Below are 18,304 nucleotides of genomic sequence, written 5' to 3' on the forward strand. Positions count from 1 at the left end.
GGACCCTAAATCCAGTGACTGGTGTCCTCATAAAAGAGACAGAAAAGGACGCGCAGGGGCGTACACAGAAAAGCCAGCCCTGTGAGTTTGGGGGCTGAGATGGCAGTGATGCGGATGCCAGCCCGGGTTGCCCAGAGTCCCCAGAAACTGGTGGGGAAGGGAAGCCCCACCAGCACCACCCCAGAGGCTTTGGGGGTTTCTGGTCTGCAGACTGGGGGAGAGTCAAGGTCTCCTGGAGAGGCCGCAGCTGTGGGGCTTGGTCCCCAGGATACGGGCAAAGGCTGGGAGGCGCTGGTGGTGGGGCTTGTGGGCTGGGCTGGCCACACGGGGCCGCAGACGGACCCAGCTCTCCCGGGACCCTCCCCCAGTGCCCTTGCAAAGCCGCTTTCCCGGACGCCCGGGAACAGGTGCGTCTCCGGAGCGGGGTGGCAGTCTATTTCGGTGCACTGGGCAGGGCTCAGCCCGGCCCTCCTTGGGCATGAGGGTGGCGGCTTCCTCGTGACCCTCTGGTGTGTCCCTCTCCAGGGCCGTGCTGGCTGCAGAGGCTCGAGCCCTCGGCCAGCTGCCGCCCGCGGCCTCTCGGGTGCCGGCCGGTCTCGTGGAGGTCACAGTCCATGGGGATGCCCGGAGGAGGGACAGGTAAGGCCCACACTGCCCTGACCACTCCACCATCCCCCCGGGAGGAAGGCTTCTGTTCTGACCAGAAGTCTCCAGACCCCCCAAAAAGCCCGGGGTCCAACCCGAGGGGAGGCAGCATGAGCTCTGCCGTGTATGCAGGCAGACAGGGCCGGAGCTGACGCGTGCCCACTTCGTGCCTGGACTCGGCGACTCTCCTCTGGACTCTTGATGGCCGCCCTGTGCAGTGATCCGTTTTACAGATGAGGAAGCTGGGGCTCGGGGGACGGGAGGGTCTGGGCAGGGACACTGTGGTGGGTGATGCTGTCGGGCACCTGCTCTGGGTTGAGCCTCTGTGCCTCCCCGACCCTGCCCTTTGGTTCCTTCCTGATGGTTCTCGGTCTTCAACCAAAGATGACTTTGTTCTCCGGGGGTGGGTGGAGGGGAGTTTGGCCCTGTCTGGAGCCACTTCTGCTGGTCTCAGCTTGGCGGGGGAGGGGATGCCGCAGGCCCCTAGGGGGGTGTCAAGGCCAGAGATGCCGCTCACCACCCCGTGGTACACGGGGCAGGCCCACAGAAGCGTGGTCCAGCCCAGAGTGTCAGTTAGGCCCGAGGCTGAGAAGCCGGCTTTAAGAGAGATCGTAATGACTTTGGTCCTTCTGCTGTTGATGCGAAGAGCAGGGCCCATCAGGGTAGAAAGAAACGCTAAGGAGCTTCCAATCCGTTCCAACCCCACCTCGGACGTGGATGACAGATGACGGGAAGAAAGCTCTGGGGCAGGGGGAGGGGCTGGAGGAGGAGACGCGGTGGGGAGGGGTACAGGGGAGCGAGCCTGGACCCCTGGAGCAGAGAGGTGGGGTTCGGCGGGGGGAGCCTCTGAGAGCTGAGGTGTGCGGGGGGCGCGGCTCTGGCCAGGGTCCAGCCTCCATCCTGAAGTGCTCCCAGCCAGGTTCTCGGGGCTGAATACTGGCACGAGGCTCAGTGCCCAGCAGACCCTGTTTCTGGGCAGCTGGGCAGAGCACCCCCGCCTCTGGCGTCCTCTGTCCGTCTGTCCAGAGGCAGGATCTGGGACCTTTGTCCATGTGTCCCCATCAGCACCCCACACTCTGCAGGCTCAGGGGATTTTTATGCAGGAAGCAGCCCCCGGGGTGCCGGGTGGGCAGCAGCAGAGGTTTGACGCCAGACCTGCCTCTGGCCTGACCCCACTGTGGGCCTGGTCTGGGTGCTGTCTTGCTCCGGGGTGGGGGGGCGCTCTGGACCCCCTCTGTAAAATGGGGGTGATTACAGTTCTTCCCTCCCACGGTGCCCTGAACCCTCCTAGCAACTCTCCACCTTTGTGCCCCCACATGTGTAGCTGTGGGTGCCCCCGCCTCCCTGGGCTGGCAAGACACAGCCCCACATGGAGGTCTCCCTCCTGGCCTTAGAGCACCAGCTGGCTGGGGGTCAGATAACATCCCCCGACCTGCTCTGTGTACTGGATTGTTCTGGAAACACCGGCGGATTCCAGGAGCTGAGACATGTGATGGTGCTCGCTTCTCAAATGGAATTTCCATGCCGGCGGCTGGGTGGGTCTCCCGGCTTAGCTGAGAACTCAGTGTCCTTCACGCCCTGCTCTCACCGGACGATGGGCAAAACAATCGTGATGTTAAAAACTGCACAAACCCAGTGAGATAAGCCCTGTTGTTCCCGACTCACAGGTGAAGAAATGGCATACCAGGGAGGGAAATGTGACTCTATGTAAAATTATAATAAGAGCTGTAGAACTTTTAGAAGAAAATATTATGTCAGGATAAGGATTTGTGAACTTGGGGGTTTCTTAGAAATGACACTAAGTACAGAAGCAAGAAGACAAAGACGCGCTGGATTTCTTCAAAACGAAGCAGTCTTGTGCTGCAAAGAGCATATGAAGCAAATGAAAACAAATCAGAGAACAGGAGACAGTATCAGCCAATCAGATATCAGATGATGGGCTTGTGTCTAGAATATGTGTGTGCAGGCATGCTAAGTCGCTTCAGTTGTGTCCGACTCTTTGTGCCCCTATGAACTGTAGCCGCCAGGCGCCTCTGTCCATGGGATTCTCCAGGCAAGAATACTGGAGTGGGTTTCCATGCCCTCCTGCAGCGGATCTTCCTGACCCAGGGGTCGAACATGTATCTCTCGTGTCTCCTGCATTGGCAGTCAGGTTCTTTACCACTAGCACCACCTGGGAAGCCCATCTAGAATACATAAACAACTCTTATAACACAATCAGAAAAAGCCAAGTCCAATGAACAGAAAGTCTGAATAGACATTTTCCCAAAGAATATATACAGATAGTGAACAAGCACACGAAAATATGTTCAGCATCGGTAACTGTCAGGAGATGCAGACCGAGCCACGGTGAGACATATCTCACACCATCAGGGTGAGTGCCTGCTCAGTCCTGTCTGACTCTTTGCGACCCCGTGGGCTCTAGCCCACCAGGCTCCTCTGTCCAGGGGATTCTCCAGGCAAGAAAACTGGAGTGGGTTGCCACGCCCTCCTCTTTCAATCCCTGCCGTCTTCTCGACCCAGGGAGTGGACCCGTGTCTCTTGCGTCTCCTGCACTGGCAGGCGGATTCTTTACCATGGCGCCACCTGGGAAGCCCATCAGGGTGATAGTGATGAAAAAGACCAGCGGTGACCGATGCTGACGAGGACGTGGAGAAGCTGCTGGTGGGAGGGTGAAGTGGTGCAGCCTCTCAGGGGAGCCGTCTGGCAGTTCCTCACACGGTTAAATGCAGACTTTCCGTATGATCAGTAAGAAAGGGGAACGTCCACACGAAAGGGCCTGTGCCGGAGTGCTCAGAGCAGATTATGTGTAACTGCCCCAAAGTAGAAGCCACCCCGGAGTCCATGTGGTGTGTTCCTGTAGTGGGCAGTTATTTAGACATAAAGAGTTTTGACATGCTCACCCCTGCCACAGCGTGGATGGACCTTGAAAATCTTAACCTGAGTAAAGGAAGCCAGACACACAGGACCACGTATGGTATGTTTGTCTTTATATGAAATGTCCAGAGTAGGCAAATCCATTACAGAGACAGAAAGGTCATTGGTTGCCAGGAGCAGAGGGAAAAGGGGACGGGAAGTGATGGTGATGGGTGAAAATAAAGTCACTCAGTCGTGTCTGACTCTTTGCGACCCCATGGTTTGTAGCCCATGGAATTTTCCAGGCAAGAGTACTGGAGCAGGTGGCCATTTCCTTCTCTAGGGGACCTTCCTGACCCAGGGATCAAACCCGGGTCTCCCTCATTTCAGGCAGAGGCTTTACTTTTCAGGGGGATGGAAATATTCTAAAGTTGATTGTGGTGTGGGCACACCTCTATGAATGCACAACCATCCAGACTCCCAGTTCTAATGAGACACACAGGGAGGACACGCTTCCCCTACCGTTGCGCTTCTTGGACCGGCAGGTTAGATGGAGGACATGCAAAAGGACAGAAGGTTAAAGGAAGTGGGGAGGGCGTGGAAGCCAGAAGAAATGGAAAACCAGGCCGGTCACACAGAGACCTGGGCTCGAATCCCTCCCCTGCCGGTTACAAGCTGTGTGATCTCAGCCAGTTGTGAAGCCTCTCTGAGCCTCGGTTTCCCCACCTGCTGCGGGAGGTGGTCGTGCGTCTCGAGCCAGTTGGCATGCGGAGCTCACAGCCAGGCAGAAAGGAGAGTCGTGGGTATTTCTGGGTGGATGCTGGGGACAGAGCCTGCCCTGGGAAGTCACAGGCCAGCTGCTGTCCCTGCTACCCTCCGCCGGCCCTGGCAGCCCCTCTGAGGAAGGAGAGGAGACTGGAGCTCCTTGGGGACCAGCCAGTGGATACAAGACCCCCATCCCTCCCTGCTCCGTCCATAGACTCCCGCCAGGGACCAGGCAGCACCGAAGCCAGTGGGCGGGGTGTCTGACATAGGTGAGGATCGTCTAGCCCAGATTTTCAGACCCCAACTGAGACCCCTTTGTTAGCGACACAGATCACTAAGTAGGCTCTTAAGGTCCACTTTTGGTGGAGAAAATATGAGGGTTGTAGGGCTGGCCTTCCCCGTGGGTCTGGAATCCCGTGCACGTTGTGGACGGAGGTGCCGTGGCCCCGAGGAGCAGGTTGGAGGAATTTTAAATTGAATGTTTTGCATGTTTCGGTCACGGGAAGCCACTTCATGACTTGGGGGAGTAGGGTCTCTGTGTATCAGGCGAGCATCTGGGGAGCAGGTAAGGAGCCACGAGGCCGGGCACTGGAGGAGGGTCAGGCCGGGACTGGAGACCCCAAGAAAGGGCTGCTGGCCCCTGGGGAGGACGCAGAGAGCCTGGACTCCAGGCTCAGGTGAAGGAGGGCCCTTCCAGCCACACGGGAGATGGTGCTGGGTTCGGACGGCAGGTGAGATGGATGCTTTTGCCAAGTGCTGTGAGCCTGCAGCCCTTGGGCTGCTCAGAGTCGGTGAAAACAGCTGTGGACAGGAAGGTTTGCCAAGCAGGGCCACCCCAGGAAGATGCCACACGGTGAGTTAGGTCCAAGGTGGGCCCGCCTCCCCCAGAGCTGGTCCCCTCCCTGCCCTCCGCCCCTTGCCTGTCTCCTCTCCCCGCAACCCCGCCCAGCGTGCCACAGAGGGGAGAGCAAGACCCAGAGAGACTGGGCTTCCAATTCTGGCCTGGAAGCCGCTTCGGTCCTTGGAACCTGTTTGTCCATCTCAGAACCGTCAAGAGAGGATGTTCCCTGATGTGCAGAATGAACAGGATAATTGGACCTTAAGTGACAGGTCGGCAGCAGGCTCTGGATGGTGGACAGTATCCTCCTGGGAGAGGGGTCAGGAGGAGAGGCAGAGGCGGGGTGTGGTGACCTCTCGGACGCCGGTGCCATCCTTGCTGGGTTCAAAGCCAGGGGCCCTTCTGGGCCACTGGGACTTGCCGATGGTGACCCGAGGGGCAGCTGGGTCCCCGCCAGGTGGGTGGTGTCTCCAGGCCAAGGCTGCAGCCCCATCTCCAGGGGCCTGAGCAGGAGAAGGGGGCAGCTTCTGACTCTGAGCCGGCCCACATGCACAAGGGGCGTATCGGCCAGTCCCCCAGCTGGCTGCACCCCCAACTCTGCCTGGAGAGTGAGGGTCCTTGGCAGGATTAGCACAGTCCTCACAGACCCTCAGGCTTCCCGGGTGGCCCAGTGGGTAAAGCATCCAGCTGCAATCCACGAGATGCAGGCAGACGCGAGTTCGATCCCTGGGTTGGAAAGATCCCCTGGAGGAGGACATGGCAACCCACTCCACTGTTCTTGCTTGGAGAATCCCATGGACAGAGGGGCCTGGCGGGCTGCAGTCCACGGGGGTTGCAAAGAGTCAGACACGACTGAAGCCACTGAGCATGCATGTGGCACGCACAGACCCTCCCGGCGGGAGCTGACAGCTGGGGCTTGGGGTCCTGCAGGCCTGGGTTCCAGTCCCCGTGGTGCTGTGTGCCCACTCCCGGCTCTGTGACCTGGGTCACTGGTGGGAATCGCCCAGTGCCGGGTCTGGTCGTTAGTCCGGGCCCAGGAGCTGAAAGCTGATGTTGTCACTGAGACTTGTTACTTCTCACCCCCCGGGGACGCCGTTCTGTGCTGAGTCACCAAACGCACTCGTTACCCATCAGACGTCAGAAATATTCATGGGGCACCTGTTGTGTGCTGGGCCTGAGCCGTACGCCGAAGACCCAGATGAGGTCCCTGGCTGGCCCAGTGGTGGCCGCCTGGCCCACGGCGAGGTGACACGGGGGACAAGCGGTGGCCCTGGCCCCGGCCAGAGTCCAGGGACCCAAGCCCTGGCCCCGGCCTGGCCTCACACCTGCCCTCTGCTTTCCCCTGTGTTGGGCGGGGGGGAAACGGGCCCAGATGCCCACCTAAGCCCTGACCTTCCCGAATGCCGCCCGTGAGATACTCAGATGCCTCGCCGGTCAGGAAGGGCAGCTCTTCCGGCGATGAAATAACACCCTCCAGGGACGTGGGTGGCTGGGGCGCCTGGACCAGCTGCTCGAAGCTTCAGGAGTCTGTGAGTTGCCAGAAGCTGGAGCCGAAGGTAGCTGGGCACCCCCCGTGGGAGGCCTGAGCTTCCAGGGGGTTAGGAGTGAGGTTGCTCACTGCCGTGTTCTCCCAGCTTCTGCCTCAGGAGGGAACCACTCTACCAGCAGACACCACCCCTGCAAAGCCCCTACCACAGGCCAGTCTGCAAAAGCCCGGCCTGGGGCAGCGTGACGGTCCCCCGGTGCAGAGGAAGACAGGCTCGGGGGACAGCTGAGTGGCAAGTCCCCAGCCCTGCCTCCTGCTCCCGGCAGGTTGGTTTCCTGGGGCCACGGAAACAAATCCCGCAGACGTTTCTTCTCAGACGGTTCTGGAGGCCAGGGGCCTGAAACCGCGCTGTCCCTGGCATGGGCTCTTTCCGAGGTCTGCGGGGATGAGGCCTTTCTTGGCGAACCAACGGGTGTCTCCTCCCTGCGTCTCCACTCCTCGAAACTCTGTGCGTCTGTCTGCCCCAACTTCCTGTTTATAAGGACACAGTCGTGTTGGAGACAGACCGACCGAGTGGCCTCACTGTAACTTGCACGCCTCTCTCCAGACTGGGTCACGTTCCGAGGAGCTGAGGCCAGGACTCCGACATATGGGGGATGCAGTTCCCTCTGCCACAGACGGGTTCCCTTCTGCGGCCTCCCATTATCCTCACCGGCTGGGAATCCATGGAGGCTCCTCTTTACGTGCATGATGGGGTCATCGCGTGGACGGTGGGGTCATTGTGTGGGCGGTGGGGTTGTCGCGTGGGCGGGGGTTCATTGTGTGGGCGGGGGTTCATCGTGTGGGAGGGGGGCTGTCCCTGCATGAAGCAGGAATCTGTGGTTTCCCCTCTTGAACTCTGCCTGAGCTCTGCCCTTGGTCGCTGGGGCTGGGACAGCTGGCCTGCAGTCCCAACCTGGCGTCTCCCTGGCTTAGCAGCTGGGCCCAGGCGCCTCGGGGATTTTGGTGTGCCATCTGCGTGGGAACTGGCTAGGGCGGCCCTGGTTGAATGTGGAGCAGGCAGGGCCCGTTCCTGGAACCAGACCCCGAAGGTGATGAACTCGTCCCAGGGCAGAGAGATCACACCAGCCCATCCTAAAGGAAATCAACCCTGAATATTCACTGGAAGGACTGATGCTGAAGCTGAAACTCCAATTCTTTGGCCTCTAAGAGCTGTCAGTTCAGTTCAGTTCAGTTGCTCAGTCATGTCCGACTCTTTGCGACCCCATGGACTGCAGCACACCAGGCCTCCCTGTCCATCACCAACTCCTGCAGTTTACTCAGACTCATGTCCATCAAGTCGGTGATGCCATCCAACCATCTCATCCTCTGTTGTCCCCTTCTCCTCCCGCCTTCAATCTTTCCCAGCATCAGGGTCTTTTCCAATGAGTCAGTTCTTCTCATTAGGTGGCCAAAGTATTGGAGCTGACTCATTAGAAAAGACCCTGATGCTGGGAAAGACTGAGGGCAGGAGAAGAAGGGGATGACAGAGGATGAGGTGGTTGGATGGCATCACCGACTCGATGGACATGAGTCTGAGCAAACTTCTGGAGATAAAGCGAAGGGTAGGGAAGCCTGGTGTGCTGCAGTCCATGGGGTCGCAAAGAGTCCAACACGACTGAGCGACTGACCTGACCTGAACTGAAGGGTCGGGGTAGATGCTCTGAGGCAGGAGGAGGCCATCCCACCATGCTCCTGCACAAGCAAGGATCCCACGGAGGGGAGGCAGTGGACACGTGTTCAGGTGGCATCTTAGCAGCTTCCAGGTCCCATGATGGGAATGCATGGCACATTTGCTCACAAGTCTTGAATGAGGCCAGGCTGGTGAATTTCTCTGAACAAAGTGGGAAATCACCCCCAGGCAGATCTGTGCCAAGGGAGTGAAGCAGAGAACGGAACATTTGGTGGGTAAACCAGCCGGAAGGGAAATCTACAGGCCCCCTGACACTCTTGCCCAGTGTCCTGGGGGTCCCTCACTGCGGTGGACATGAGCTGAGAGGTTGGCATCAACCTTGGCAGCGGCGCTTGTGGGGCTCAGCCGCCAGGACTGCTCCCCGGGTCGAGCTTCAGCAAGGTTCAGTGCTGGGTCTGGGTGGATCCCATTTGGATGGAAGACAAAGCTAGGACAGGCTGTTGATGAGGCTTTGGGGTGAGCAAAGGTGTAGCCCCCAGGAGCTCCAGGTCCTCTTCCCCCTTCCCGAAGCCTCCGCCCTCCCCACCCCCGAGTGACTGGTTTCCCTCTGAGACCCAGGAGAACTAAGCCAGCAGCTGTTGGTCAGTGACACCTGTCAGTCATCACATCCAAGCTCTCTCTACTTCACCCGATTCTAAATGGTGCCTCCTGAGACCAGCCTCCGCATCACAGATGCGAGCGTTGAGACTTCTCGGAGCTCCACTAGCCCTCAAGGTCACAGAGCTGCCCGCCCCGCCCCCACGGTGGGCCCACGCCCGGCCTTGCCAGCTGCTGTCCTGGCTCCTCCAGGCCCCAGACCTGGTTGGTGGAGCAGGATTGTACCCGGAGGGATCACAGGAGAGGGGTCACAGCAACTGCCAGGTCAGACCCAGGAAGCCCCGTGCCTCCACTTTGAACGTGAGTTCCGTGTTGATGTTACCAGTAATTGTTCTTTTATTCCCAGCAAGGCTTCCCCGTGCTGGGCTTTCATTATCACAGGGGGGTTAAGTGGTCACAGCCCGGTGGGATTGATCCTTACCACTCAGCTTTGGGTTTCATGTTATTATCACAGTTAGCGACTTGTTAAACCAAATGTTAGAGCCAATCTGGAAATTGTAGCGAAATGAACCTGCTGGGTTTGGGGTTAGGGCTGGAGTGTGGTGGTTCCTGCTCGCTCTGTTTTTCTCTCTCAGTTTTTTTTTTTTTTTTATAGGTTTTATTTCTTAGAGCAGTTTTCAGTTTATAGGAAAGTTGAACAGTAAGCAGGGAGTTCCCATATATACTCTCCCCCAAATCCCGTTTCTGCTGTTCACATCTTGATGTTAGCCTTTGCTGTGACCTTTGTGTGCGCTACATTTGTTATGATGGATAAACTAGTTCTGATACGTCATTATGATACACAGTCCACAGTTTATGTCAGCGGTTGCTCTTGCTGTCCTGTGTTCTCTGGGTTTGGATGAATATATAATAATATATGGGCTTCCCTGGTAGCTCAGCTGGTAAAGAATCCACCTGCAATGCAGAAGACCCTGGTTCAATTCCTGAGTCAGGAAGATCCCCTGGAGAAGTGATAGGCTACCCATTCCTATATTCTTGGGCTTCCCTAGTGGCTCAGACAGTAAAGAATCCACCTGCAATGCAGGAGACCTGGGTTCGATCCCTGGGTTGGGAAGATCCCCTGGAGAAGGGCATGGCAACCCACTCCAGTATTCTGGCCTGGAGAATCCCCATGGACAGAGGAGCCTGGAGGGCTACAGTTCACGGGGTCACAAAGAGTCAGACACAAGTGAGCACCTGAGCCCAGCAGAGCGTACTGATATATGTTTACCATCATGAGATCACACAGAATTGTTTCACTTGAAATCCCCGAGCCCCGCCTGTTCATCCTCCCCACCCCCAGCCCCGACAACCACTGATCTTTTACTGTCCGCATGGTTTTGCCTTTCTTGATATTGTCATAGGGTCAGAGTCGTGCAGTGTGTAGCCTTTTCAGACTGGCTTCCATCACTCAGTAATGTGTACCTGAGCCCCCTCCAGGTCTTTTCATGGCTTCATAGCTCATCCCAAGAGGTCTTTACGTGACGAGGTCTGGCCTGAACCACCCCATCCCCATCTAAGGGCCCATTCTTGCCCTGTCCTGCCACACAGGGGGCCCTGATTCCCTCTTGCTGTGTCCACCTGCCAGCTGGGCCACCTCCCCCGTCCTCAGTCCACTCACTGGGTGGCAGGATCAGTGCCCATGGCCCTTGCCCTGCAGGCTTCTGTGAGCACTGGTCCCCTTTGCAAAGCACCCGACTAGTGAAGCTGCATGAGATCCGAGGACTGAGTCCATCTTGAAGGGTGAGAAGGCCCAGACCTCACATCCACAGGGTCCTCAGGCTGTGACCCCAGGGACAAGCAGGCAGATGCAGGCTGGAGGGGACACCTCAGCAGGTGGTACCCACACCGACAGGCCCTCTCTGGGCGATGTCTACTTCCCACCACCAGGGGGCAGCACCCTGCTCCCACCCAGCCGCCCAGAGCCCCAGGAGGTGCTCCAGGCAGCAGAGCTGGTGCTCCCACTAAACGATCCTCTTAAAGCAGCTTTCACCCCAGATCAAGTATATGTCCATTAACCAGGAAACTGGCCACGCCAGGCTGTGAGTTCTTGCGAATGACAACGGCTGTTGTGAAGGCAGGAGGAGAAGGGGATGACAGAGGGTGAGATGGTTGGATGGCATCACTGACTCAGTGGACATGAGTTTGAGCAAACTCCGGGAGTTGGTGATGGACAGGGAGGCCTGGCGTGCTGCAGTCCATGGGGTTGCAAAGAGTCAGACGTGGCTGAGGAACTCAACTGAACTGAGCTGTTGAATATTGATCTCTTATGGTTTACAGGACTCTGGGCTGCTTGCTATGCAAGCATTTCTGCTTGAGTTCCTAGCAACCCCTGGGGCAGGTGTTGTGAGCAGAGGGTGGATGGACAGACAGCTGGATGGCTGGGAGCTCCAGGTCACTGCCTACTGGAGGTGAAGCTGGGCTGTACCCAGATCTGCCCACCCCCCACCCCCGAGCTCTGACACTGATCCATCCCACACAGGTGCTGGTGTAAGACCTGCGTGTTCACTCATGGAGACACAAGGCACGCCGCCCTGTGTATGCGTCGTGGGTGAGAAGATAACATTCGTTCCCCCACCAACCCTCCCTCAAGCTTGATTTGGCCTCAGATGCGGACGGGGTGACTCAGGAGCCTGTCAGCCCCACGTGAGCCCCAGGCAGCTCCAGGGTGGTGGACAGCCATGAGTCGGCTCTGCCTGAGGTGTCAGACCTCTGGCCCAGTGGGGAACCTTTAATTCCAGCCCAGGACATCCTTGCTCTCTGCACCCCCTCCCCATCCGTTTTATTAAGTACTGGGTGAGGGGGTTTCTGTGATGATCGTATAGGAAAAAAGAGCAAGGGGCAAGCCTGCTGCTGACACTCACAGCAGAGTGGAAGTGTCCCCACGGCGCCCAGGACGGCCGGCGGGGCCCGCAGCCCTCACTAGGCTCCGCACCGGCCAGTGTGCTGTTTGGCCCCGACCCATCTGAAACCTCGAGGCGGTCCTTAACGCTGGGCCTGGGGTCCTGGGGGTGATGCCAGGGCATTTGTTTGTGCCAGTTGTCTCCTTTCCTGCACCTGCTTCTCCAGACAGGGTCACTTTTTAAAATATGAAAGTGAAAAGTGAAGTCGTTCAGTTGTGTCCGACTCTGCGACCCCATGGACTGTAGCCTATCAGGCTCCTCCGTCCATGGGTTTTCAGGCAAGAGTACTGGAGTGGGATGCCAATTCCTTCTCTAGGAGATCTTCCCGACCCAGGGATTGAACCCGGGTCTCCCGCATTGTAGGCAGATGCTTTACCATCTGAGCCACCAGGGAAGTCCTGGTATACGTATATCTATATTTAAATATATATGTCTATAGTTTTGCTAATTTATTTACTTTTGGCTGTGCCGGGTCTTCCTTGCTGCATGAGATTTCTTGTCTCTCATTGTGGTGAGCAGGGGCTCTTGTCTAGTTGCAGCGTGTGGGTTTCTCAACGTGGTGGCTTCTCTTGCTGCAGAGCATGGGCTCTAGGGTGCCCAGGCTCAGTAGCTGCGTCTCCTGGGCTTTGGAGCACAGACTCGGTAGTGGTGGCACACGGGCTTGGCTGCTCCGCAGCACATGGGATCTTCTGGGATCAGGGATCGAACCTGCGTGGGCAGGTGGATTCTTTGCCACTGAGCCATCAGGGAAGCCCCAGGATGGCTTTTGACCCCAGACAGCTGCTGCCCTGGGGGTCTTCAGAGCCTCCTCCTGGAAGGCCTGGTGTCCCCTGCATGGCTCAGGCCCTCCGTGGAGCTGCCTATGGTCAAACCCCTCACCACAGGTGGGACCCAGGGAGGGAGCTCTGCACTGCGGATCCGGGGACTGTGGGAAAAGGGGGTCTGGAGGCTTGGGGGGAAGTCTGGAGGCTGGATGGGGAAACGTCCTCTGTGTGACATCCGCCTCCTCCATCTTTACAAGAGTGAGGAGAACTTCTGTGCCTAGTACTCCATCCATGATGGTGTTAAAGCAGTGTCTAAATGTGTATGTATGTCTCTGTTTCTGTGTGTGTGTGTATGTATATTATACATATGTGTTTGTATATGTTTGTGTCTGTCCATGTGTGTGAATGTATACTTGTGTGTCTCTCTGTATGTGTGTCTGTGTGTGACTGTGTACATATGTGTCCGTCTATGTGTGTGAGTGTATATTTGTGTGTCTCTCTGTATGTGTGTCTGTGTGTGACTGTGTACATATGTGTCCGTCTATGTGTGTGAGTGTGTATTTGTGTGTCTCTGTCTGTATGTGTGTCTGTGTGTGACTGTGTACATATGTGTCCGTCTATGTGTGTGAGTGTATATTTGTGTGTCTCTGTATGTGTGTCTGTGTGTGACTGTGTACATATGCGTCCGTCAATGTGTGTGAATGTGTATTTGTGTGTCTCTGTCTGTATGTGTGTCTGTGTGTGACTGTGTACATATGCGTCCGTCAATGTGTGTGAATGTGTATTTGTGTGTCTCTGTCTGTATGTGTGTCTGTATATGTATGTGTATTTGTCTTGTCTGTCCGTGTGTGTGAATGTATGCTTGTGTGTTTGTATCTGTGTGTATGTGTGTGTGTCCATCTGTCCATGTGTGTGTGAATGTATATTTGTGTGTCTCTGTATTGTGTGTCTAGCTGTCTGTCCATGTGTGTGTGAATGTATATTTGTGTGTTTGTGTCTGTGTGTGTATGTGTGTGTGTCTGTCCATGTGTGTGAGTGTATGTTTGTGTGTCTCTGTGTCTCTGTATGTGTGTATGCCTTCCATGTGTGTATGCATGTATATTTGTGTGTCTGTGTCTGTCTGTCTGTCTGTCCGTGTGTGTGAGTGTATATTTGTGTGTCTCTGTGTGTATGTGTGTGTGTCTGTCCATGTGTGTGGGGGTGTATATTTGTGTGTGTCTCTGTACGTGTGTCTGTATGCCTGCAGCTCCCTGACTCCTGAGCTCCGGACCTCTGCTAAAACCTCAGAACTCATTCAGCCCAGAACAGGGAGCCAAGAGCCCTGCTCTGGGGCAGCCCTGACCCAGGGGATGGGGAGTCGGTGCCCAGCCCCCTTCCCTCCTCCTGAGGGATGCCCTGGAGGGTCTCTGAGGGGAGATCAGCTCAACGGCACACTCTCCTTCCTCCCCACTGCTTCCTGCCACCTGGGGTCCCCTGGGTACACCGCCAGGACCCCATCCTTGCCTCAGCCTCAGGTCAGGGGACCCCAGGCCAAGACGGAAGTTGGGACTAGAAGACATGGGTCCACGCTAGGCCGTGTGCTGGGAGCGGGCTGAGACGGGGTCAACTTCCATCCCTGCGCCTGGCGGAGATCCAGAGGCAGACAGAGGAGTGGACGAGCTTCCCTGTGGAGCAAAGGGGACCAGCTCCTCTCAGGGCAGTGCTGCAGGCTGGTACGGAAGCCCACCGGGCAGAGAGCACGGCCCGCACTGGTCCCCGCAGCCTGGGCCCACCTCCCACCCAGGACCAGCCTGAGAAGGGCAAGCCTGTCCCTAGCCAGGCATGTGGGACGCCACCCCCCACCCTTTCAGTAGCCTCCCAGGTCCCCCAGGCCCCCAACCCCATCAGGCCTGAGAGCAGCTGGTCCCCAGCCCCTGGTCATCCCCTGACCACCTGGCTGTGGCCACTGCTGGGCTGGAGCTCCCCGGGCACAGACGCTCCGTGCGCCCCAGTGACCTCACGCTGGCCTCCATAGGCGCTTCTGGAGGGTGTGGGTGAGCGGTGGCCCTGCCCAGAACTCCCGGAGCCCCACAGTTGGGCCCTTCGACCATCCACCCTGACGCATCCCTCTGGGGGTCTCCACGACCATCCTCGGTTGTGGCTGGCTGTAAGGGGGAACAGTGACGGTACCCAGGTCACCGGCCCCAGGCCACAGAGTGGATTCAAAGTGAGCTCACAGGAGGGTGTGATGGTTGTACAGCACAGGAGAGGACCTGGGTCCCCATCTGCAGAAGGACTCGTAAGCTCAGCAGTGGTGGTGGGGGGTGCCTTGCTTCTGAGGCCCCGGAGGGCCAGGGGGGATCGGCTCCCCTTTGGGAGGTGGGGGACTGGACCACCGTCAGGGTCTCCCATCTCCTGACCTGTGCTGGTCCCCCGATGCCCTCTGGGTCGTGCTAGGGGGTTATGCGGGGCCCCGAGCGCTTGAAGAATTGCTGGTTGCTCACCTGCGCCTGGCGCATCCTGCATTTTAATGCTGCTGCTTTTCCCCTGCAGTGTCGGAGCCGCAGGCTGCTCCCAGCTCCCCGGAGAAGCCGCCCAGCACGGCGATCCTGTGTAACACCTGCGGGAACGTGTGCAGGGGCGAGGTGCTGCGGGTGCAGAACAAGTACTTCCACATCCAGTGCTTCATCTGTAAAGGTGAGCATCCCAGCCCGTCTCCACTGCAGGGCCCGGCGCAGCCCTGCTGTGTGGCTGAGCCTGCCTCCCAGCTGCCTTGCTGGGCCCCACAGTGTCCCCGGAAACTCCCTAGATCTGGGCTGTTGGAGAAACTGATCCCCAACCTTCATATACCAAAGTGATCTTTTCAGCGTGGCCTGCCTGCCTCCCTTATGGGGGTGACAGGAGTTCCTGCCAAAAGGAGCAGCAGGTCAGAGGACGAGGTCTAGGTCCTGGGCAGCATCCTCGATGGCTGTAGCCGTGTCAGAGGATTTGGATCCACTGGCCAGAGCAAAGTGGCCACCTGGGCCCCAGAGCCTCGCAGTAAATGGCCATTGCTGGTGGCGTGAACTCAGCGCCTTGGGGTGCACAGGGCTGAAGCTAGACCATGAACCTCAGGTGTGCCCCGTCCTCACCGGAGGGGGACTGAGAATGCTACCATTTGCTCCAAATGAAAATGACTTTTTATCTGGTTATACAAAGTGGCATGTATATGCACTAGATTCAAATAGATAATTTGATAGTCAAATATCATAAAGATAAGAGAGTAAAATAAATCACATGAAATCCCTCTGTCTGAGCTGGCCTTTCTGGGAGCATCCTTCCAGCCTGCTTTTCCTCCCTGCACTAAATTTAGCGCATATTTTGTCGTGCACAAAGGGATTTCGTGAATTTACATTTAGTTTCCTGAAAACAGGGCTTCCCTGATAGCTCAGTTGGTAAGGAATCCGCCTGCAATGCAGGAGACCCCGGTTCGATGCCTGTTTAGGGACGATCCACTGGAGAAAGAATAGGCTACCCACTCCAGTAATCTTGGGCTTCCCTTGTGGCTCGCCTGGTAAAGAATCCGTCTGCAATGCCGGAGACCTGGGTTCGATCCCTGGGTTGGGAAGATCCCCTGGAGAAGGGAAAGGTTGCCCACTCCAGTATTCTGGCCTGGAGAATTCCATGGACTGTATAGTCCATGGGGTCGCAAAGAGTCCCACATGACTGAGCGACTTTCACTTTCCTGAAAACAAATGAAAAATGGCATTTGGGGGAAGGGATGGACAAATCAAACCGATCTGACACCCTGTCCAGACTCAAAGAATTTATACATGCGTGTTAAGTCGCTCAGTCATGTCCGACTCTTTGCGACCCTATGGACAGTAGCGCACCAGGCTCCTATGTCCGTGGGATTCTCCAGGCAAGAATAATGGAGTGGGTTGCCATGCCCTCCTCCAGGGGCTCTTCCCAATCCAGGGATCGGACTTCCATCTCTTATGTCTCCTGAACTGGCAGGCAGGTTCTTTATCACTAGCACTCCCTGGGAAGCCCATGTAGTTTTAAAGAATTCTTTCAATGACCCTTTAACCCCCACCTTACCTCTGGGCAGCACGCAGTGTTGTCACACCCTGGCTCCCTGGGGGCCCCTGCTGCACCCCCAGGGGCTCCTTCCCAGCCCTCAGCTTTGACCACTAACGGCCAATTTTCCTCACTGAGCTGGTAGATTTATCTTCTGACCAGACTGCAGCCTGGTCCGGTGGGTTTGAACGCCGTCTGGAGATGCAGGGATGTTCACGGATGGACCTTGATGGGCCCCGGGCAGTGAGGGCCTGGGCTTCCTGGTCGAAGTAGGGAAGCAAACACGCCACGTGTAAGATCACGGAGCGCCGTGGCTTTTATCAACACCACGGGGCCCGTTAACTGCCTGAGTCCCTTCAGTCCATCGTGGTCCCAGGAGGTCCTACTGTGCGCCACACCCGGCCTTTGAAAGCGCTAAGTAGGAAGGCATGAGATCTAGCTTGGAGGCTGTGGTCTGGTCAGAAGATAAATCTACCAGCTCAGTGGGGAAAATTAGCCATTAGTAGTCGAAGCCGAGGGCTGGGAAGGAGCCCCCGGGGGTGCAGCCGGGGCCCCCAGGGAGCCAGAAGCTGGCTCTGTATCCCCTGCCCCTCGCCTCTGCTGAGCACTTCCTGCAGGCTCAGATCTCTCGTGTGTTTCCTTCTAAAGCCCCCCAGTCTTGGGGGACGGGGTGGCTGTGGAGTTATCTCCACTGAAAATGAGGATTCAAGGGTGACGGTAACTCGCAGCTGTCCCCTGGGGGAGTCACTGGCATGAGTTGGGATGGGGGGGCCCTTCCCATGAGTCTCAGCTCCGCCCCCACCCCAGCACAGAGGGATGAGGTACGGGTCCCCAGCTGGGTCTCTGTCCCAGTGAAGAGGGGGCAGGAGGCAAGGGCCGGGGAGTCAGGGAGGCCACAGTCATTGGTGAGCAAGGACGGAGCCCCGGAGCTTCAGAATTACGGATCTCCTGGTCCACACCTGTCCTTTACCAGGTGGGGAAACTGAGGCAACGGGGGGAGCCTTCTTGTCCAAGGGGGCAAATCCAGTCAGCTGCTGGAGACCCCAGACCCAAAGATCTTCAAACGAGAGCAGGAGAGTGCAGGGGGAGACAGGGAGGGGAGGATAAATACGGATGAATGGGAGAAATAGAAAGAGCAAACCTCGCGTGAGCCTTGGAAGGAGAGAAAATCCCAATGGCCAATTGCGTTTCCCCCTCCTCTCACCCCACTCATCCTCTCAGGTCAGTGCCACGGTCCCCAGCGGGTCCCTGCCTCCGGCCCGTTTGCCCGGCGGGGAGCAGAGTGGGCTTTCCAGGCAGATGGGCTTCATCACCTGGGATGAAGGAAGCGCCTTGAGCTTACCTGGCCCCAGGTAGCAGGAGCAGTGTCCAAGTCTCCTCTGTGTTCAGCTGGGGCACCTGGGAACTGGCTGTGTGTGCAGATGGCAGGTGGATGGGGTGGGGTGGGAAGGAGGGGCGACAAGGGGCGGAGGGAGGGTGAAGTGTGAGGATAAGTGAGTGGGAGGATGACTGGGGGTTGGATTGACGGGCGCTTGGAGAGTGGACATGGGACAGACAGCAGCCCGGCCGGCTGGCTGGCTGGAGCTGAGTGGACAGGGTGCCACTCTGAGCCCCGACACACCGCCTGCATCAGGCCAGGCCTTCAGGCTGGAGCGAGTGTTGGGCCTGGCTTTGCCCCCACCCCTCTGGGCCCAGGCTCCC

At 57.5% G+C, this 18,304-nt stretch overlaps 1 protein-coding gene across 50 annotated transcripts in view; it reads left to right on the plus strand.

Moving 5' to 3' along the window:
- ABLIM2 (actin binding LIM protein family member 2) overlaps window positions 1-18,304 on the plus strand; it is a 161,358-nt gene that overhangs the window by 30,564 nt on the left and 112,490 nt on the right. For 44 of the 50 annotated variants that reach the window (XR_014078833.1, XR_014078851.1, XR_014078980.1 and 41 more), the window contains exon 2: window positions 15,098-15,241. Coding sequence is in view for 11 of the 50 variants with exons in the window: in XM_081577405.1 (XP_081433531.1) it covers window positions 15,098-15,241 (144 nt within the window). In the remaining 39 variants the exon portion in view is untranslated. Of the gene's footprint in view, window positions 1-525; window positions 640-15,097; window positions 15,242-18,304 lie in introns of all 50 variants that reach the window. The other 6 variants (XR_014078864.1, XR_014078878.1, XR_014079118.1 and 3 more) reach the window with 1 other exon arrangement.

Source organism: Giraffa tippelskirchi, chromosome 1 (assembly GCF_054371585.1).
Source record: "Giraffa tippelskirchi isolate mGirTip1 chromosome 1, T2T-mGirTip1v1.2.pri, whole genome shotgun sequence".
Taxonomy (NCBI): Eukaryota; Metazoa; Chordata; class Mammalia; order Artiodactyla; family Giraffidae; genus Giraffa; species Giraffa tippelskirchi.